At 48.1% G+C, this 22,617-nt stretch overlaps 2 protein-coding genes across 4 annotated transcripts in view; both read right to left on the reverse strand.

Moving 5' to 3' along the window:
• LOC115641028 (zinc finger protein 436-like) overlaps positions 1-2,047 on the reverse strand; it is a 34,309-nt gene extending 32,262 nt beyond the window's left edge. For 2 of the 3 annotated variants that reach the window (XM_030544142.1, XM_030544140.1), the window contains exon 1: positions 1,859-2,046. The gene's annotated coding sequence lies outside the window, so the exon portion shown is untranslated. Of the gene's footprint in view, positions 1-1,858 lie in introns of all 3 variants that reach the window. The other variant, XM_030544137.1, reaches the window with a different exon arrangement.
• A 7,388-nt stretch (positions 2,048-9,435) lies between these two features.
• On the reverse strand, positions 9,436-21,753 carry LOC115641027 (E3 ubiquitin-protein ligase TRIM21-like). The gene is given in 7 exon segments (XM_030544135.1): positions 9,436-12,707; positions 13,649-13,729; positions 13,732-13,754; positions 13,843-13,865; positions 16,420-16,650; positions 19,552-19,647; positions 21,728-21,753. Coding segments are annotated over 5 exon segments (1,092 nt in total). The 5' UTR covers positions 16,630-16,650; positions 19,552-19,647; positions 21,728-21,753; the 3' UTR covers positions 9,436-11,952.
• Positions 21,754-22,617: the final 864 nt, after the last annotated feature.

The following is a 22,617-nucleotide window of genomic DNA, read 5'->3' on the forward strand; positions in this document are numbered from 1 at the left end:
CCATTTCACACCCCAAGCTCTTTCCCTGCAGGCAGATGCTCTGGACTCTGCAATGTTGGGAAAAAGGTCACTTCATTACAGTGCAGACCTGGCCCTTCCCACAGGACTAAACCCACTAGGACATTTTCAAACCCTCCCACTAACAAAACAAATCTCTGAAGCAAACTCTAGGAAAGAGCAGAATCAAAGGAGACACTTTGGGGGATCCCCCAACACTGTCCCTAGGGCAGGACATTTCCCCCAGCAGCGTGGAGACCAGGCAGAGGCAAGAACTGGCTTTTCCTCTCTGCTGCTGCTCAGTGGAAGTTATGTTCCTCCAAACCCAGAAGTTCCTGCAGTTTCAAGAAGCGAACAGATGTGAACTAAATCCCGAGAGGATTTTATAACATTTGAGGAGCGGTGATTAAAGCAAAGGAGTGCTAGGTGGATGGAGGACCTAGAGGATTCTTGAAATGTCTATACCCCCAGAATAGAAAGCCATCACCTTCCCACTTCAGAGGCAGTCCTAGTGAGAAGCAACCCTCCCAAAGGATGTTTACCCAGAGCTTTTGGGACTCCATGGGGTGAAAGCCTCCATGGGAACCGAAGAGGTGTTGTGATAATTGAGCCTACAAATTTACCCTAATTGTGAGCTCACCTGTAAAAAGGGAGTGAACGTTAATGAACCATGACAGTGAGCAATAACAGATATTAATGGGAATAGGTGTAAAAGGGAGTCAGATAGACAGACTGCATGAGTCCACAGAACAAAAAAAGGCCTCTTGATATTACGCAAGGACTGTGTTAAGATCATGCTTGGTAAACAAGAAAAGTGAGAGACCAGAAATAAGTGAACCAACATTGGTGTGTTGAAAAGTAGGCCCAGCCGGCAGATAAAATGGTGAGTGGATGGGCTAGTCTATCCGTCATTCCCTTTGGGGGTCTATAAAAGAAAAGGCTCTGGGAAGAAGTGCAAGCACAACAATGGCTGACTGAAAGAAAAGGAAGGAGCAAGCTACGCCATCGTGTCTCCTGGGATCCACCATTACATCCCTGGGCCATCCCCATGAGTCTAAGATGTCTTGACCAGGCCAAGAGGGAGACCCAGATGACATTGGTTCTGCCTAAATCCCAAACCTTTCCCCCTCCCCCAGTATAAGAAAACATGAGTGTGTTGGAGAAACACTGATATTTTGAAGCACAAATATCCCCCCCCCCCCGCCAACCTGAATGTTCAGGAGCCACTTGCTAGAGCCAGCAAATCAGATTACAAAAACGCCCAGGGCCCCAATCCTTCCCACATGGGGCCCCTCGCATGGGTCTTTTCAGGGGTGTCACGATATTCACAAGAAAGGGGGGGGGTCACATGGAAACATTCACACAAAGACCCTGGGCCGGTCTGATGGATCAAACGCGTTCCTGTCAGAATTTTAATACAGGGAGACTTTCCCCATCATCGTGCAGTCTGAAGGGACCTCTCAGCAAGGAATAAATCCCAGTGCTCCTCCCCTCTGTTTCCCCCCTCCCTACGCAGAGATGATGCAATCAGATGCCACACACTTTTCACACTTTTCCACCCCTATTTTTTACCCCTCTTCCCGACAACTCCACCCCAATAGAGATAAAAGGGGGAGACATTTGGGGCTCTGTTCATGAGCCCCCCAATCCCTTTCCTCTCCCCTCTACTGCCTCCTTGGCCTGCCTCCCCGGAGCGGCACACAGGCAGCAGCTGAATTGCTATTAACTCAGTTCCCAGCCCTCCGTACAGTGACAAGGGGGCAGGGTCCCAGGGGCTCCGAGATCTGAGCCTCCCTCGGCCGCTGGTGCAGAGTCACTTTCCTGCCCGGCCGCAGCCCTTCCTCCGGGTCTCGCCCCTCACCTGCAGGCTCCGGCTCAGGTGCTGGTGTCGGCAGAGCCCGGGGCTAGCTCCAGCCCCCGCAGAAAATCCCCCTGGCTGGGACGGGGGGGATCAGCAGCTGCTTCGCCCGGGCTCCCCCCGGCTCACAATGGAGACTGAGCAGCAGTAGCTTCTGACCCAGGAAGTTCAACAGCCAGCAAACAAGCCGGGGCTGTTTCCCTGCCTGTCCCCACATGTAGCAATAAGCAGGGCCCTCTTGCGGTAGCAACCAGTGAAATGAACAAGCTAGAGGCAGCCCCTCCCATTGCTGGGCCACCGGCAGCCATTGTACTGGTTTTAATTGAGAAATCAGACCAGATTAGCTAAAGGTGTGAACGTAAAGCGCGGTAAACCCCTGTTTCTGTGTGAACGCCAGTTCCCTCCTTCACTTTCCATGCAGCCCTCTTCCTAATCTGTCTTTAAATCAGTTTAGTTTATATCAGTGCTATCCCCTTTGGTGGGCACTCCTACGTTGGGCTGGTGACAAACGGGATTCGAGCTCCCTGGGGCCACGTCCCTTTTCTTTTCAGGATTCCTCAGCCAAATCCTTAGTCCGCGCCCCCCAGAATCCCTGCCTCCCGGAGTCTCCTTATAGCCACCCCCTCCTAGGGCAAGGTGGGGGAGGCCAATGTTAATTAGTGTCAGGCTCTCTTGTCTCTTTAAGGCTCCCACTAATAAGGCCATGTCTACATCTAAAATTTTGCAGCGCTGGTTGTTACAGCTGTATTAGTACAGCTGTATAGGGCCAGCGCTGCAGAGTGGCCACACTTACAGCAACCAGCGCTGCAAGTGGTGTTAGATGTGGCCACACTGCAGCGCTGTTGGGCGGCTTCAAGGGGGGTTCGGGGAACGCGAGAGCAAACCGGGAAAGGAGACCAGCTTCGCCGCGGTTTGCTCTCGCGTTCCCCGAACCACCCTGCAAACCGCAGGGAAGGAGACCTGCTTGCTCGGGGTTCGGGGAACGCGAGAGCAAGCCGGGGAAGGAGACCAGCTTGATTACCAGAGGCTTCCTCAGGTATGCTGGGATACCTGCTTATTCCACGGAGGTCAAGAAAAGCGCTGGTAAGTGTCTATATTTGATTACCAGCGCTGGATCCTCTACACCCGAGACAAAACGGGAGTACGGCCAGCGCTGCAAACAGGGAGTTGCAGCGCTGGTGGTGCCCTGCAGATGTGTACACCTCCTAAGTTGCAGCGCTGTAACTCCCTCACCAGCGCTGCAACTTTCTGATGTAGACAAGCCCTAAGACAGGAACCTAGCTGGCAGGAAGAACCTCCAAGGGGAAATATTTTCATCACATTTGTGGAAGTGTCCAAGACTTATGCCAGTGTAAATGCAGAGCTGGAGGGCTTTGGGGTTTGCAGGGGCTGATCTGGGGTGAAAGGCATATCTGGCTGAGGGGAGACTACTGGTGTGGGGAGATAGGGAGAGAAGTGGGAAGTAGAGCTTTTCCCGCTTGAGACAGAGAAATAATGTATAGTTTTTTTCTGGTCTTTTCCCCCTCTCTCCTTTTCTACAAGTTTTAAACCAAAAATACACAGAAACTATCATCCCATTAGGAACGGGTATGATGTGAAATGTTTAGAGAGGAAAACTGTCCCAGAGTGAGCAAGGGACCCAGGTTGCAGAGGGGCCAGTGGTGCAGGTGGAAAGAGAACCCAGGAGTTCTGGTTCCCAGCCTTTTCCCAACCCACTAGAGTCCATTGCCCCTCCCAGAGCTGGACATAGAACCCAGGATCCTGACTCCCAGCCAGCCAGCCCCTCTCTTTTAATTACCACCCAGTCCTGCTCCACCCCTCACTGCCTAGGAGCCGAGAGCCTGAGCCACCAGATGTCACAAACTCCCTGCCAGAGGCCCTGGGACAAGAGCCAATTTCCAGTAAGGTGATGCTCCCCTCCATGTCTCACAGTAACTCCCTTCCCTGCAACACCCTCAGCTCAGAGGACCATTTGTGTATGAGAGAGGAACCAGCAAGATGTGCTAACCTGCCCCAAGGGCCTGGAGTATTTCAGTGGCTGGGGTGTGGGCGCTGTTGCCTCAGCTTGATTTGCTCCCAGCTTCCTCCCTCATCTCCTCTTGTGGCCAGGGAGACTTTGGATGGAGACAAGACCCTGCCCTCCATGCCCCAGCTTTGTGGGGACAGTCAGTCAGTGGAAGGTAGTTAGAATCATAGAGTATCAGGGTTGGAAAGGACATCAGGAGGTCATCTAGTCCAACCCCCTGCTCAAAGCAGGACCAATCCACAACTAAATCATCCCAGTCAGGGCTTGTCAAGCCTGACCTTAAAAACCTCTAAAGAAGGAGATTCCACCACTTTCCTAAGTAACCTATTCCAGTGCTTCACCACCCTCCTAGAGAAAAAGTTTTTCCTAATATCCAACCTAAATCTCCCGCATTGCAGCTTGAGATCATTACTCCTTGTTCTGTCATCTGGTACCACTGAGAACAGTCTAGATCCATCCTCTTTGGAACTCCCTTTCAGGCAGTTGAAAGCAGCTATCAAATCCCCCCTCATTCTTCTCTTCTGCAGACTAAACAATCCCAGTTCCCTCAGCATCTTCTCATAAGTCATGTGCTCCAGCCCCCTAATCATTTTTGTCACCTTCTGCAGGACTCTTTCCAATTTTTCCATATCATTCTTGTAGTGTGGGGCCCAAAACTGGACACAGTACTCCAGATGAGGCCTCACCAATGTTGAATAGAGGGGAATGATCATGTCCCAAGATCTGCTGGTAATGCCCCTACTTATACAGGCCATAATGCTGTTAGCCTTCTTGGCAACAGAGGCACACTGTTGACTCATAGCTAATTTAGCTCCCTTCATATTGTATATTTAGTTGGGGTTATTTTTTCCATTGTGCATTACTTTACATTTATCCACATTAAATTTCATTTGTCATTTTGTTGCCCAATCACTTAGTTTTGTGAGATATTTTTAAAGTTCTTCACAGTCTGCTTTGGTCTTAACTATCTTGAGCAGTTTAGTATCATCTGCAAACTTTGCCACCTCTCTGTTTACTCCTTTCTCAAGATCATTTATGAATAAATTGAATAGGATTGAATAGGACTAGTCCTAAGACCGACCCTTGGGGAACACCAGTAGTTACCACTCTCCATTCTGAGAATTTACCATTAATTCCTACCCTTTGTTTCCTCTCTTTTAACCAGTTCTCAATCCATGAAAGGACCTTCCCTTTTATCCCATGACAGCTTAATTTATGTAACAGCCTTTGGTGAGGGACCTTGTCAAAGGCTTTCTGGAAATCTAACTCTAGGTCCCTCTGTATCCTATCCCTATCCTCCAGCATATCTACTACTCCTCCCAGTTTAGTGTCATCTGCAAACTTGCTGAGGGTGCAGTCCACACCATCCTCCAGATCACTAATGAAGGTATTGAACAAAACCGGCCCCAGGACCGACCCTCGGGGTACTCTGCTTGATACCGACTGCTAACTAGACATGGAGCCAAAGACAAATTTAGGCAAAACAGAGGAATTACTTTATATTTTTTGTGTGTTTGTTTTATAGGCAGCCCAGGTTTTAGTGGCTTTTACCTTATTAGTTAGATAATTTGCATTAATACAAATGCTTTTTGGCTTGCTTCTGGATTTAAAGCTATTTACAGCTTAAAGATTTTTACCTTAAAAGGGATGTAATAAACTTTACCAGAATTTTGATGGCTTTTTACTACTAACTTTTGCTTTTAAACACTGAAAGAAAAGCACTTTTTATAGTGCCCCTTAGAGCCTAATAGGGTTTTAATCTTTCTGAGCAATATTCTAATAGGTCACTAAGATGGGAAGGTCTTGACCAATGAATTTCATTAGAGTATACAATTTTGTTTGTATCTGGATAAATTACAGAGGTGATGGCAAGGGTTATGGGGCTAGTAGGGGTGACAGCTGTGGTAGCAAGGCGCTTTCGGTATTCATAATCTGAAAGCCAATTAGGGAGGGCAGTGCATCCCCAAGGTACTTGTCCATAAGCACAAAGCCCTGCCCCTGGAAGAAACCCAAACCACCATTCAACCCCACAGTCCCAAGCACGATCCCCACAGTTCCCTCCTTTCCAATTACCCAATTAGTGAATGATCAAATGAATACCCAAAGAGTTTGTTCTGCCACTGGAAATTTTACCTGTATTGAAACCATTCCAGTGACTGATAATGTAACCTGTACCTTATTGCAATACACACCCTCTTATGCTATTAACATTAATGTCACCCGGAAATATATAAAGGTATACAACCAACAGATGTAGTATAACCCTACACCAAAGAGAGATGTAGCGGAATATTGATGGACTGTAATCAACATTACACTAGGGACTGTTAAGTTTACATTGCCCTTATCTAATTTCCAGATCACCTCTGCATATCCAAATTGTTCACAAGAGGCTGCCATTAGATTAGCACAACAGAGGTCCTGGGTTATTTCCTCTAGAGAGAAAAGGGACCTGACTGGATCCTTATGGGATGGGGCCAACAGTGCAGCAGCAGTTTGGAATATTTTTAAGAACCAAGAACATGATGAGCAAATGGGTCAACTAGAGAAGGCTACCGACCTTATTTCTAGGGTGCAGCTAACCCAAATACAGGCCGGAGTGGGTGAGTTACATGTCATTTCCGCCCTTAGTTCTATGACCCAGAAGTTACTGAGAGAGATGGTATTGAATATCACTGAGGCTGGGAAGGCAATGCAGTGGGATCTAGCATTTTTTTTTCAGTAGATAAATTGCTTACGCTGTCAGAGGTTTTTTGGTGATTAAAAGCTCCTTTTAGATGTATGATTTTATTTAGATCGAAGGTATCTTTTAGTGGTATCATAACCTTAGTCCCAGATCTGGACCTTAGCGTCCAAAATATGGGGGTTAGCATGAAAACCTCCAAGCTTAGTTACCAGCTTGGACCTGGTACTTGCTGCCACCACCCAAAAAATTAGAGTGTTTTGGGGCACTCTGGTCCCCCTGAAAAACCTTCCCTGGGGACCCCAAGACCCAAATCCCTTGAGTCTCACAACAAAGGGAAATAATCCTTTTTCCCTTCCCCTCCTCCAGGTGCTCCTGGAGAGATACACAGACACAAGCTCTGTGAATCCAAACAGAGTGACTCCCCCTCTCCGTTTCCAGTCCTGGAAACAAAAAGGACTTTCCTATTCCCCAGAGGGAATGCAAAATCAGGCTAGCAAATCCAACGCACACAGATTTCCCCTGATTTCTTCCTCCCACCAATTCCCTGGTGAGTACAGACTTAAATTCCCTGAAGTAAAGAAAAACTCCAACAGGTCTTAAAAGAAAGCTTTATACAAAAAGAAAGAAAAAATACATACAAATGTTCTCTCTGTATTAAGGTGACACAACACAGGGTCGATTGCTTAAAAGAATATTGAATAAACAGCCTTATTCAAAAAGAATACAAATCAAAGCACTCCAGCACTTATATTCATGCAAATACCAAAGAAAAGAAACCATATAACTTACTATCTGATCTCTTTGTCCTTACACTTAGAAACAGAAGATTAGAAAACAGAACTACTTCTCCAAAGCTCAGAGAAAGCAGGCAGCCAGAAAACAAAGACCTCAGACACACAATTCCCTCCACCCAAAGTTGAAAAAATCCGGTTTCCTGATTGGTCCTCTGGTCAGGTGCGTCCTCTGGTCAGGTGCTTCAGGTGAAAGAGACATTAACCCTTAGCTATCTGTTTATGACAAGTGGGCATTGTTTAGATGGATTTTTACATGTGTAAAGACTGTGGGAGACTGTATCAAAAACTTTGCTAAAGTTGAAGAATAACACGTCCACTGCTTTCCCCTCATCCATTTCAATTGTCTAAATACCTGCAGGTTGTTGGACCATAATGTACAGACATGAAATAAGATGAGATACCCTTAGGGGGTGAGCTGGAATGCTTAGACTGTCCCCTACCCATTTTTTAATTACACACACACGGGGGGGATGCCCTGTCTGCGCTAGTGGCACATAACTAAGGGTCTCTTCCTACAGGGTACTCACACAGGAGAGGCTAACAAGGATGGCCATGACCCTCCTACATTTTTCTTCAGCAAAAAGCATTGGCTAGTCTCAGGGAGACGGCGCTGCTTACTCTGATTGCATTCAGTGAAATGGTTAGATGCCAGGCCGAGTCAGCCCACCGTGGGTCGGATTTTTTAAAGATTCACTAGTTACCGGGCTTCCGTTAGAATAGTTCTGGTCATGAGCTTTTGCTTTACAGGGTACTTTGGGCATTTTTCGGTAACAGTTACTTACACTGGTGTACACACACACCCCAAGGCCTTTATTTCCAAATACCACAATGCATCTGTACCTTATGTTCAGACCCAATACCATGAGGCGGTATGACAACCCCTCTTGAGGTGGTAAAAGCCCCTCAGCACTAGTGTGTACCTAAGGCATTTACCTATGCATTACCTAATGCATTTTTTATGCATTACCTTGTTGGCCAACCAAGCAGTTTCCCAGTACTGCTATAAACTAACCATGTTGGGGCCTTTTCCCAATACCACTTTGCATCTGATCTTGCTGCATAGTCAATAAGTTCAGATAGCGTGAGCCCAACAGAGACAGAAGGCCCCACGGACAGTCCGACGACACCCCAATAGAGATTTCAAAAGGTCTTATACCGTTTTTGTGGCGCCATGGGGTTCGAAGGGGAACAATCCGTAGCAGTTGCCTGTGTCTCAGTAGGTGTTGCCATCCCGGATGAGCCCCCAAATTGTTGGAGAAAAACTTAGTTCTTGCTTTTTTTGTTTGGGTGCAGCAAAATTAAATACTTTATTATTTCTCCAGCAATTGCAATAGAGGGAGGGAGTGCCCTAGGACACAGGGTCGCCCCAGTCCCGGGCAGGTCTCTCAACAAGTAAACAATTACAGCAAGCATTTATACCTTTTCTACAGACAATAACAAGCAATAATACAGACAATAATAAGCAACAGCTGCATTTTGTTTATACATAGGCTATTCTGCTATCTTATTTTTCTTACTTCTAGAAGACGCCAGTCTACATACTTGGTTATTAGTGCAAGGTCGTGACAACTTTTCACACAGTTCTTTTCCACTCACCTCACAACATCCTCGCTTCTACAAGTCTTGCATCATTGGGGTTACAGCTGGCCTAACTCTTGTTAACTGCTAGCCTAACTCTTGCTAACAGACTAACATGCATTAAAATCCCCTACAAATCCTTGTCAATTCTTTCCCTGCTTCCACAAAGGTACTGAACAAAACCGGCCCCAGGACCGACCCTTGGGGTACTCTGCTTGATACCGACTGCCAACTAGACATGGAGCCATTAACCACTACCTGTTGAGCCTGATGATCTAGCCAGCTTTCTATCCACCTTATAGTCCATTCATCCAGCTCATACTTCTTTAACTTGCTGGCAAGAATACTGTGGGAGACTGTATGAAAAACTTTGCTAAAGTTGAAGAATAACACATCCACTGCTTTCCCCTCATCCATAGAGCCAGTTATCTCATCATAGAAGGCAGTTCGGTTAGTCAGGCATGACTTGCTCTTGGTGAATCCATGCTGACTGTTCCTGATCACTTTCCTCTCCTCTAAGGCTTCTGAATTGATTCCTTGAGGACCTGCTCCATGATTTTTGCATAGATTTGTTTGGGAGCTTGTTTTTTGGAGATGCTAAAAGAAGGACCGGGAAGAGGCTGGATCCCAGTCTTCTGTCTACTATTGGTCAATTCCGCCTCAGTCCTCCATTTTGGATTTCTAGCTAAACCTACTTTAAATTATCATTAAGTACTACTTACAAAAAGTCTTAAATCTTAAACTAACTACACTTGTATGCATGCCTAAGTATTATGATACTGTCACCACCTTTGTTATGCTAATTTGTGTAAGTCAAATTCCATGATGTTTCTCCCTCTCTGCTTGTTTTCAGCTGTGTGTGACTGTATGCCTCTATCCTGGGTGCTGCATTTCTTACACAGGATCAGAGCAGCTAAAAAGCCTCTTGTATCACCATGACCCTGGATAAATTGTTCCAATGGTTAATTACCCTCCCTGTCTAAAGCAAGGGTACCCAATTTATGGCCCACGGGCCATACACAGACCACCAGAGCATTACATAAGGTCCGCAGCCTGCTTCAACACAATATACTAACGGCCAATTCATTAGTGTTTTGTCATTGAATAGACAATACTATACATAGAAGAAAACTATCTAAATACGTATGAAACAAACTGAACTTAAAATATAAATCAATATGGGGCACTTTAAATCTTATTAAAATATGCAAAATCTGGTCTACACAACTTGGATTTATTTGGCCCTCCTGTGTAATAAGATTAAGCACCACTCTAAAGAAATTCTGACTTATAAAATATGACCTTAATTCTTTGCCCTCCAAGATATCAACGTAAAAATGTTTTGATAATGGCAGATACAAAAATGTTAAAAATTTATCCATTTTATTTTTCACTGATTTCACAGAATTCAGCACTGAACCACAATTTAACTACAATCTTAACTGTGGTTTATTTTGCCTATTGCCAGCCCATTTTTAAAAATATTTTTACAGTATAGACACACAAAAATTATTGCTCAAGTCTCTGGTAAATTAGTTTTGAGGTCTGTTCCAGACCTGGTGGACAATAGCAGTCTTTCTGTTGATTCAAAAAAAGAACAGGAGTACTTGCAGATACAGACTAACACAGCTGCTACTCTGAAATCTGTTGATTCAGAGGATCAGACTGGCATGCTGTTACAGGCAAGTCGCATCTTAGGCGAATTTAACATGCGCAAATTCAGCTTTGCACGGTCGGCAAAAACAGGGGAAAAAAAGAAAAATAACAATATAAAAACTGCATCTGTAGTGCGGGCGATTCCGCCCGCCATTCAACTCAATGAGTGTTTCACTATATGCGGTTTTCGCTTTACATGCTAACCGCAGAACAGAATCCCTGCATAAGATGAAACTTGCCTGTATTCCAGAAACCTGAGTACTGCAAGTTTTAAATGGTGGGATATTTAAGTAAATTTAAGTGATAAAACTTCAGTTTCAGTGCTGAACAAGCTTGTACCTTTAGAAAACAATATTTGAAATTTTTTAAAGCACAGTTGGGATTTAGCCACACAGTTCCCACTGAAATTTAATGGGAATCCATTCCGAAAACTGTTTCAATAGCTCTCATTTTTGATCAGCTGTAGTTTTAGGCTTTGAAGTTAGACACATCTGCAGATCCCTTGCAAAATCTTGTGGAATGTGTCATCTCATTAGCAAAAGTGGTTTCATACATATGTGTAAGATCTAATGTTATGCCATTAAAGGCAGCTTTTGGATTTTTTTTTTTGTTTCTTCATCAGCAGAATCAAGAAAAACGATCATTTTAGGGTTCATTGTGTGGCATTTCCCCAGTGTTCCTAGCATCATTCACTGTCATTATCTTATCATTCAATTTTAGTAGCCTAAGTCCCTGTCCCTACAACCACATGATTTTTAACTCTGTAGATGTAAGCAGTCGTATTGAAGGTACCTGCAGGACGCACAAAGGTCATTACCTATTTGCACAAAGTTAAGCAGGAGCTTAAGTGTTTGCAGGACTAGTGCCTAAAATTTCAGTCCCTTTGATTGTGAGTGCCCCAATTCAGCCACCAGGAAAGGGGCTGCTCAGCTAACCTCCCTCTGAAAACAGTGTGGCTGCTTTAAGGCATCTCTGGTTGGGTGTTAAAAAACCTGAGGCACCCCAGAAATCATTGATCACGAGAGCCACTTTTGAAACAGCAATGAAAAATTGAAATGTTTGATTTAAAAAAAAAAAAAGGGGGAGGAATTTGACAACATTTTTTCTGAATTCCCCACAGCCTGTGTTTTTCAGCCACGTATGGAGCTGGTCAAAACTACTTCAAATGTCAACATTTTGGTGAAAAACACTTAATAAAACTTGTGATTTAAAAAAAGAGAGTAAAATTGTCACCAACTTTTCTTGGGCTTTTTCTTTTTTCATTAGTCACTTTTTCTAAAAGTTAGCCAAATGAGTTATCATTTTGCTTACATATTTTTTCACGTTTACTTTCCTCCCCTAGAAATCCCTTGGGCAATCAGCATAGTCTGTATCTCACTTCACCATCTCCTGCCACATGGGTTGGGACCAAATCTACTCCTGCATTCCTCATCACCGCAATGGCTCCTTCCCCATGGAGCCAGATCAGAGCCCCAGCAGGAGGAGAGTGTGTGAGTGGGGGGAGGTATTGGTAGAGGGGGGAGCTTTTTTTACTTGGTGCTCCTCCCGTGTGTGTGTCTTTGATTCCTACTGGAGCTAGCCCAGAGACTTCTAGTAGATTGTCAGCGAAGTTTTCACCTTCCCGATTGAGGCCAGGGCTGAAAAAAGGCCGCAGAACCCCATAGAAGGCTCCGCTGTATGAATATAGATGGGTCCTGTCTGTCACATTGTAAAGTGAGATCTCACCAGCCTTGTAGTCTAGGAAAATCCCCACCTGACTGGGCCGCACGCTGTCAATGAGGGGGGTTGGGTGGGAGATCAAGGCCTTGTACTTATCTCCATTCCTCAGCCAGAGTCTCCAGAATCCATTGCTAGGAGACAATATAACTTGCCCCTTCCTGCCCACAGATTCTCTGCACACCCCCACGTCCCACTCCACCTTGTCTTCCACCTCCACCTCCCAGTAACACTTCCCTGACGTGAACCTCCTGGAGCCCAGCACCATGATATAAGGATCAAATCGCTCAGGATTGCCGGGCAGCTCCTGTCACGTGCCTCCGTGTGTCATGCTTCTCCTGTCCTCAGACAGGATGAGGTTGGGATGAGCCATGTCTGGGTCGAGAGTCACATCCACTGGGGAAAAAAGAGAGAGAAAATGTCACAGAGTACTTCTGGGGACAAGGATTGGTCATGGTGATTAAAGGGAAATTAAACTTCACCTCCATTAATATTTCAGCTACACAGAGTAAGAGTCATGAAAGTTAAACTGGGCTGTGGTGGGTGGCAAGGAGCAAAGGAAAGTTGGGTTTGTGGATACAGAGCCAACAGATCCAGGTTCAATTTACAGATCTACCACAGATTGCTTGTGTGACATGGGCGAGTCACTTAAACTCTGCATCTCAGGTTCCCCTCTGTAAAAATGAGGATATGAATCCTTCTTTTCTCTTTTTCTCTCACCTTACTTAGACCAATTCTGCTAGGGGCCTCATTCAATGCCAGAGGGCAGAGTCCCATATACTTCGGTGGGCTTTGGACTATGTGAGAATTGTCTTAACATACCAAGACCAGCACTTTTCAGTTCACAATGTGCTGCAGATCTCTGCTCCAATGGTGGCATCATAGGTGGTGTTCAGAAGAGGGAGCTGAAAGCTTGGGAACTTGGGGCTTTAAGCACCAAGAGGCAGTTTGGCATTGTGGGATAAGCAAGCCAACATTAGCCGGATGTTTCTGTGCAAAATGCTTGGCAGTGAAATAGGTATTGTCACCTCCTATATCACTTCCATTAGGTTTCAGAGTCGACACTCCATTGAGACGAATAAGAGCAATTCCCTACTCTTAGAGCTATTGAGTCAGGCTATCTGCAGATTCAGGCAAAAATCACTGCTTCAGTTTACCCTTAGATTACATTTATAATATTTTCTTGTTAATTATGTGAGCTGTTTTTAATTTTTTTTAAGGAAACTGATAGTCTGGAGAACAGTTCTGAGGTTAAGGTTTGAATTTCATGGCAAATTCCATGGTGCAAGGATCATGAAACATCTGGGGACCTGAATATAGGAAGAGTTTTCACTTACCTTTGAATTTCCTTAGAATGTCAATAATATCAATGCTAGGAATGTGGTATATGTTCTTCAGTTCAGTAAACACAGCTTCAGTTCCTGCACTTGAATATTTTCACTCCTAAGAAGAACACAGCCCAATTTATCACTCCTGGGCTCAGGACAAACATTTATGCGAAGTTTCTAACCAGAGTCAATGCAAAAAGTACCTGGTCAATGTGTGTTTCACATCCTAAAAGGAGAAAATGGAAAGAGGAATTCACATTCTGCAGTGACAGGAGGAAACCAATATTCACTGATTTTTTTCCACACTATTTGCATCATAAACTAGATCCTTCCTTGAACTGTAAAACTCAACAATAACTTTGCATTCTATAGCTCTTCTGAGCTCCCATACATATGAGAGTATGGAAAAGCATTGTTAAAGGCTCCCGAATAATCTTATCTCTGCCCCTGCAGGGACACCAACCTCCCAGTTTCCCTTCTCTGTTCCTCTGCTGAAAATGTGTTACTGCTGGGTAAGTGGTTAAGTGCCATTGGGAGTCAAATACCCAAATGTCTTTGAGGAGCTGGTCTTAAGAGCTTTTAGACATGCCGTATACAGTGCATAGATGGAGTATAGAAAGCATGCATCAGATTGTATGCACGGGTGGCGCATGAACTCCCTCTTCAGCGAGGCTAATCCTCTGGCCCCACCCCTTCTGCCTGAGGCCCTGCCCTCCTCGCCCACCAGAGCCCTAAACTCCTTCCCTGCCCTGGGCCACTGGCCTGACCCAGGCCACTAGCTGGCCCCAGCCACCCCGGCCCCTGGCTGCCCTGACTCTGGGCTACCAGCCTGAGCCCCAAGCTCCAGGCCACTGGCTGAACCTGAGTCCCGGTCGGCTTCAAAGGAGTGGGGGAGGGAGACGGGTCCTTGGAGCAGAGCATGGGCAGGGCCACAGCCTGGGTTAGGGGAGGCTTAGCCTCCCCTTGCCTGTGATTCCCACCGCCCCTGTTTTCATAGAATGACTCCCATCCCTAGTGTCTGGTCACCTCATAAATATTAATAGACCAGCTCCTCAGTTGGTGAAAATCAGTGGAGTTCCGCCAAGATCAGTGAAACACAGATCCTCACCAGCTGAGGATCACACCCAGTGAATTTACTCTTGCAAACACCAGTTGGGTTATACTGGTATTAACCCCATTCTACAAAGAGAGGCATTAAGTAACTTGCCCTGGGGCACACAGGAGATCTGTGGCAGAGCAGGGAATCGAGCCCAGGTCTTGTGAGTCCTCACCAGTGCTTTAATCTAAAAAATATCCTTCTTCATTTGCCTGTACCACTGCCCTGGAAGACCTTGGTCTTGGTCCATGCTACAGCATTAGATCGATGTACATCGCCTTGTGCCAAACCTATTTGCGCACGTGTCTCCAGCCAATGTAAGTGACCCTTTATGGTGACACTGAAACCACCTCCCTGAACAGCGGTGAGCCAGCAGCGTGCACAAGCATGGGTGGAGGGATATCACAGGCCAGTGGAGACTGAGCCTCCTCAAACAGCCAGGTGTGGCCCTGCTCCCCAAGGCCCCCTCCTATTTCCCACTCTTTCCCCCTGTGGCCTAGACTGGGGCCGAGGGGGATGGCCTGCTGCCTGAGACTCGGGGCGGCTGGGGTTGGTGCTCGGGCCACCCGCCTTGGGGCTGAGGGAACTGGGGCTGCACTGCCTGGCACTCGGGCTGGGGACGCTGGGGATGCTGGTGCTCTGGGGCTGAGGCCATGTCACCTGGCACTCCGGGGCTGGGAGCGCTCGGGCAGCCCAGGGCTGGGCAGGGGGGATGCTCAGGGACTCTGGAGGAGAGAGGCGGGGCCTTGGGCAGAAGGGGTGGACCGGGGGCTAGCCTCCCCGAATCGGCAAGGTGAGTCATGGGCTGGAGGCTAAGGCAACATGTGGGACTCCAGCAACAGGGAAGGTGAAGCAGCAGCTATAGGGTTGGGTGGGAGGAGGAGCTCAGCCAGCAGCCAGCCACCCTGCTGCTTCCTCCCTTCCCAGGCTTCAGGGATATACAGATTTGGGGGGGGGGCCATGCCCCTGCTTGCCCTCCCCTGTGCATGCCCCTGTGGTGAGCCATGATCAATATAGAGCGAGTGTAGACACTGTGTGACCTACGTTGACTCTAAGTCCTCCAGCAGCTATCCTACAATGCCCAACAGTGACCACTCTGGTCAAAACTGTGAACTCCACTGCTCAGACCCAAAGCCACCCCACCTCCTTTGCAATTCCTGCATATTTTTGAAGGGCCTTTTTCCTGATTGCCCAGTTGGGCAACCACATCTAGCACCTCTGCCTTGTTGTCCGCTGCTGCCCAGCCGAACATATCGGCTACATGCTCCAGATGTGCTTCTGCCTGGAGCAGACAGGAGATATTGGATCTCGTGGGCCTGTGGGCAGAGGAGGCTGTGCAAGCACAACTATGGAGCAGCTGTAGACACATGGATGTCTACAAAAGATTGCACAAGGGGCACGGGAGAAAGGGTAGAAGAGCAACAATTCTCTAGCAATCTTTCATCAGCAGCACTGATTCTACGGAGGACGGTTACATGGCAGCTTTCGCAAAGCGCATGGGAACTTTCCTCTAACAAAAGCAAGAGAAATTCTGGAGCAGATGGACCCTCCAGCCTGGGATTTTATTATTTAGGTAACAATAAAACTGAAATAGCTATTTCTTCCTTGGTCATTAGATCCAATGCCAATGGTGTATGATACCTGTTAATTCAGCATGGATTGACGAGGTGGGGGAGTTTCTCACCTTCAGCAATGCGGCAGCTGGTTGCTGACACTTCTCCTCTATCTCCATGATCAGCTTCTGCAGAGAGGAGCACTGTTCTGAGAGCTTTATTATATTCCCATGCAGCTTCTTCAGGGTCTCTTTCTCCTCCTTCCTCAGTTTCCGCAGCAGCTGCTCCTCTTCCTTATTCAGGAACTCGTGCAGCTTCTCAAATTCAATCTCGATGCACATTCTCTGATAGTGCGTCTTCGCCTTCGTTAAAGGTAAAAAGAATTGAAAACAACCACAGAAAAATATCAGCCAGTCTGGGGTGGGGATAAATGTAAAGAGGGTAGCGATGCAACATGGCCCAGTGAATAGCCCTGGAAGGTTCTACTTGTTCTGCCAGTGAGCCGCTATGCGACTTCAACAAAATCATTTCACCTCTACCTCTGTTTTCTCCTCCACCTTTGTGTGTCTTGACTTTTTAGATTGTTAGTTCTTTGGGCAGGGGCTGTTGCTTACACAGTGTGTGGATTGTGTCCAGCACAGTAATACACAGTTCTTAGCTTTGAGATCTATGGATGAAAAGTGCTATATAAGAGCTAGGTGTTATTGTTTAGCAATTTGCATCAGTAGAGTTCTAAGTGTTCTAAAAGGAGGTCAGTATCATTACCCCCATTTTACAGATGGGGAAACTGAGGCACAGAGCAGGGTTGTGATAGGTCAGGGCCACCCAGCAGGCCAGAGCCAGGAATAGAAACCAGTTTTTCCAGAGCCTCAATTCAGTGCACAGAGATTCTTGCGATTCATTCACCCTCTTCTGACAACAAAAATGACTACATGACCCCAGGAGGGGGTGTGAAGCCTAAGCCCACCTGAGCCCCACCACCCCAGGGCTTTAGCTCCAGCCAGGGGGCCTGTAACCTGAGCCCCGCCACCCAGGGCTTCAGCTCCAGCCAGAGGGCCTGTAACCTGAGCCCTGCTGCCCAGGGCGGAAATCCAAGGGTTTTGGCTTCGGCCCTGGGCAATGGGGCTCAGGCTTCGGCTTTGGCCCTGGGCCCCAGCAAGTCTAAGCCAGCCTTGGTGACCCCATTAAAACAGGGTCATGACCTCCTTTGGGATTCAGATTCACAGTTTGAGAACCCCTGCTCTAGACACTAGAGCATACAGGGGCCCCTAAGCCTAGTTGGGTCTCCTGTATTACTAACCAGCAACATAGCTGCCAACTCAGGGGAAAGTTAGTGGGTGCTCCGCACCCAACAGCAGCCAAGCTCCCCCCTCCCCGCCCCTTCTCCCCCTCCCCAGCATGCCACATCCCCGCTCCTCCCCCTCCCTCCCAGCATTTCCCACCCCTCTGCCACCTAACAGCTGTTTGGCGGGGCTTAGGACTTTCCAGGAGGGAGGGGAAGGAGAAGGGACATGGCATGCTCAGGGGAGGAGGTGGAGAAGAGGTGGGGCAGGGGTGGGGACTTGGGGGAAGGGGATGGAATGGGGTGGGAAGGGGTGGGGACTTTGGGAAAGGGGTGGAATGGGGGCGGAGCGAGGGCAGGGCAGGGCAGGGCAGGGGTGTGAAGAGGCAGGGCAGGGGCAGGGCCAGGGGCGGGGAGGGTCAAGCATCCACCATGCAGAGGGGAATTCAGCACCTATGATCAGCAATGTTAATTAAAAACCATTATATGGCACAGTAATCAAAGCTATAGTTTGCGGTCCAGTGGTGGGCAACTGTTGTTCTTGGTTTTTTTGCCATGGGATGAACATCACATATTAAAGCCCTGAAGATTATTATTAATTGGCTTATCACAGTGCATAGTAGCCCTAGCTGTGGAGGAGGCAAATACCGAACTTGGAAATTTTATGGGCTTTTACTTGCTCCTTTCTTCGTGCTGTGCAGTTTTAACCTGCTCCAAACCACACATCAAGCAGGGATTCCATCTCTTTACACAGCACCTGGGATGTTTTCACCCATCAGTCGTGAGTTACTAGGTTCCCTTGACACGAGTCACTCCAGAAAATAGCCCCTTCTTGTCACACAGCGACACCTGCTCATCATCGCTTGACTCTTCCCTTCTTATGATTGACAAACAGGTTTTCAGCGACCAGTATTTTTAATTAAAAAAAAGAACGGAGATGCAGCCGCATCAGCTTTTCTGGTCTATGTGTGCGACGAGAATCACTGGGTGGGAAGCTCTTTCTAAACCATCAGAGGAGCAAGGCTCTGGAACAGCTTCCCAGTAAGAGCAGTGGGGGCAAACAACCTGACCGGTTTGCAGATGGAACTTAAGTCAGTTTACGAACAGGATGCTCTGATGGGATGGCTTGTGATAAGGGCTGGACTTAGTGACCCAGGAGGTTCCTTCTGGTCCTGTGTCCCTATCAGGCACTGAACTGGGACTTGGGACATCTGGATTCTATTCTCTGCTCCACTGGCGAGCCACTGGGTGACCCTGGGAAAATCTCTGTGCCTTCGCTTCAACTCCAACCCTATATCTATTTAGATTTTAAACTCTCTGGGGGCAAGGGCATTCTCTTATCAGAGCATTATAGAAATGTAGGGCTGGAAGGGACCTTGAGCACTCCCCGTCTGGAGCGCACCCTAGCGCTATGGTGCCTTGATCATGGGTGCGGCTTCTTGGTGCTATAAGGATACAAATAAGTAATATCGGTATCTTACTATAGTCGGGGTAGGGTGGAGTGGAGGTGGGTGGGCATATAGGAAGTGCTAACTGGAGAGCAATTACATCAAATGGTCACACGATGGCAGCAGAACCTGCAGAATGAGAACGTGTTTCACAATTACTGGGTTGCAATGTATTATGAGCTGCTGTGGGGTGGTAGGCTGACCAGACAGCAAGTGTGAAAAATCGGGACAGGAGATGGGGGATAAATAGGCACCTATATAAGACAAAGCCCCAAATATTGGGACTGTCCCTATAAAATCGGGACATCTGGTCACCCAAGGAGGTGGGATGGGGTGGGGTGGCTGATTCCCAGAAGAGCTGGGGACCCAACCAAGGGATGCTAAACCCCATCGAAAAATCAGGCACTACATCTGCCCTCATGCATGACTAATCCCAAAGAGACATAGCCTCCTCCTTGCAGGCTTTTGCCAGAACCTCCAGAAATCCTGCAGTGGCAGCAGGCTTGTGAATGGTTCAAACCATGGGGCCTTGCCTTCCAGTCAGCTGTCTTCTTTCCTTCCTGGTATTTCAGCTCCCAAGCTTCCTCCGTCTGCTTTTTCAGGAGCTCCACTGCTGTCTGCAGTTTAATCTGTCAAGAAAAGCACAGCTAGTGAGCTCTCCTTAAATCAGAGAAAATCACCACACACAGGCCAAATTTGTAAAGGCAAAGTGCAAAAGCATTGCATCAGAAGAATGGGTGTGCAATGGTTGTTCATGTGCACACACATGTACACACACACAAAACACCACAATTAACACCCTTACAATAAACCTTTGCATGGAGAAATTGGTGCATGAATTAACTAATTTATTTAAATTTATACATAAACTCACTTTGCAGCCATCACCACCTTCCGCTGCAGTGTGGGGCATGGATCATCTCGATATATCTCACTCCATCAATCTCTGGCTACTGCAGGGGCCTTAGCAGTGCTGCACCTTGCTCCCTCCTATTCTCTACCTGTGATCTGGGCTGGTGCAAGGACATTTTGCGCCCTAGGCAAAACTTCCATCTTGCGCCCCCCCCCCCAAAAAAAATCACATACATTATACACAATACACGGTCACAAAATTGTGCCCCAGACCTTTTTTTTTAATCTGCCATGAGGCTGCATCAACTGTAAACGAAAAAAAATGAAATTTTATTCCTATCAGTCCTTTTTCTTGTTCACTATTAAAAGTAAAGGATAGAGAATGCATGTCACTTACTATAATTAACTATTTGAATTTCATCAACTGTTTGACGTAAATATTGATTAAGAGATCAAGATGACTTTCCCTTAAAATTAAGCAATGTTGATTGTAATCAGAAATACACCTTTTTTAGTCACGTATACATCCTTCCTTCATATCAAAATCTGACTGGGAGTGCTGCGGAACCCATTCTGCCTAACTAGCCATGCACCTCCAAATGATTAAAAACATTAAATGGTAAAAACTCAATTTGAATGAAAATTCCATTTTCTAACTAAATAGGTCACACACACTCAAATGGTTGCCAAGTGCTCTCTGTGGTGGTATGTACTAACTTCCCTGTGAAAATAATCTTTGACTTTGATCCAATGAAAGCAGGATGGAAAAGCTCCCCCCCCAGAAGACCTAAGACATGATGGCTGGATGACATAAACAGACACCTGTCCCTCACAGGCACTACCTCATAACATGCCAATTGTGCTCAGGACAAAACATCATAGAGGAATACTATGCATTCAGTGGTCTCTACACTGGCCAAGCAACAGCACGACAACTAACCTAACCAGTCCATCCAACTTTTTTGACTGCTTCTAGGGCACTAGTGAGGGGTAACGGTGCCAGACTGAGCCCGGTGATGGGTGCAGTACAAGTCCACAAACTGAGGCAAGGTGCTGGGCCTAGAGTCCTGCTGAGACTGCTGTCCTGCACCAAGTGGAGCACAGCCTCCATGAGGAGAGAACTCAAATAAATATCACGCTCCTTCTGCATGATTCCCCCAAGCACTTCTTCAGGCAGCTGCTATGGGGGTCACTCACAGGCTTAGGCCTGCCTGTTGCAGGCAAAACACAGCAGCAGGGCTTAAAACTCAGACAGGGCTGCCCAGAGGATTCAGGGGGCCTTGGGCAAAGCAAAATCGGGGGCCCCTTCCATAAAAGATTTGCAATACTATAGTAACATGTATTAGGAAATGTAAAAAATAACTAGTGAAATACATTCAAAAATTAACTTGTAATAATTTGAAAATACACTAAATACATTATTTAAAAACATTAAAAGCTGTAATGGTATGTATACATTTGCAATTACATAATGGGCAGATGATGGGTGATTGTGATGGTTGGTACCAATGGGCTGTCGCTGCCTGGGGGTGGTGCCGTTGTTGCCCAGGGCTGGGTGGGGAGCTGGGCTCTGGGTTCAGGGGTGCACAGCTCACAGGGGCTGAGCTCAGGGATGTGGAGAGATGGGGTCAGAGTGGTGTCCAGCTCAGAGGGGCTGGGCTCGGAGCTGAGGGTCAGGGCTGTGGGGCGGATGGGGTCAAGGGGGGTGCCTGGAGGCACTGGGGCAGCTCAGCTCTGCAGGCTGCTGTTCTCTCGAGCTGCCTACATACAAGGGGAGCAGGAGCAGGGACCAGCCAAGGACCAAGGGGGCAGGAGCACAGGCGCCTGAGGCCGAGCTGTGGGGAAGCACTTGCTTACCTTGCCCAGCACATGAGTGTCAGGGTCCTCTTTCTTCCTCCACTCCACCAGACCGCCGCTGAGGCTCTTTTCTTCTCCTGCTCCTCGCTGGGGCTGATGTGGAGGCTGAGCCGGGGGCAGCTGCCGCTTTCCTCCAGAAGCCCTTGTGTTGCGCCGTCGCAGGGCTCCTACCACGTGCGCTAAGCAGAGCTGCGCAGCTCTATCCAGCTGCCGCTGCCCCCGCCGGCAATGAGAAAAATTGCATAGGCTGGAGTCCCTGCTCTGGGAGGGAGAGGGATTCTGAGCCTCTGCCTGCAGCCCAGGGATTCCCCTGGGTCAGCGCGCCGCCAGCAGCCTGAACCTCTGGGCAGTCGCAGCGGCACCCTGACCCAGGGGGCCTCTGGGCTGCCTGCTGCCACGGCAGCACCCTGACCCAGGGGACCCCCTGGGCTGCTGGCTGCCGCGGCAGTGCCTTGATCCAAGAGACCCCCTGGGCTGCCAGCTGCCACGGCGATGCCCTGACCGGGGACCCCCTGGGCTGCCGGCTGCTGCGGTGGCGTGCTGACCAGGGGACACCCTGGGCTGCTGGCTGCCGCAGCGGTGCCCTGACCTGTGGGACACCCTGGGCTGCCGGCTGCCGCAGCGGCACCCTGACCAGGGGGACCCCCTGGACTGCCAGCTGCTGAGGTGGCGCCCTGACCCAGGGGGCCCCTGGCCTGCCGGCTGCCGCGGCGGTGCGCGCTGACCCAGGGTCAGCGCGCCTCCACGGCAGCGTGCAGCCCGGGGTTTCCCTGGGCCAGGGGATCCCCTGGGCTGTAGGCTGCCGCGGCGGCGCCCTGACCCGAAGGACCCCCTGGGCTGCCGGCTGCCACGGTGGCGCGCTGACCCGGGGGACCCCCTGGGCTGCCGGC

Source organism: Gopherus evgoodei, unplaced genomic scaffold, assembly GCF_007399415.2.
Source record: "Gopherus evgoodei ecotype Sinaloan lineage unplaced genomic scaffold, rGopEvg1_v1.p scaffold_33_arrow_ctg1, whole genome shotgun sequence".
Taxonomy (NCBI): Eukaryota; Metazoa; Chordata; order Testudines; family Testudinidae; genus Gopherus; species Gopherus evgoodei.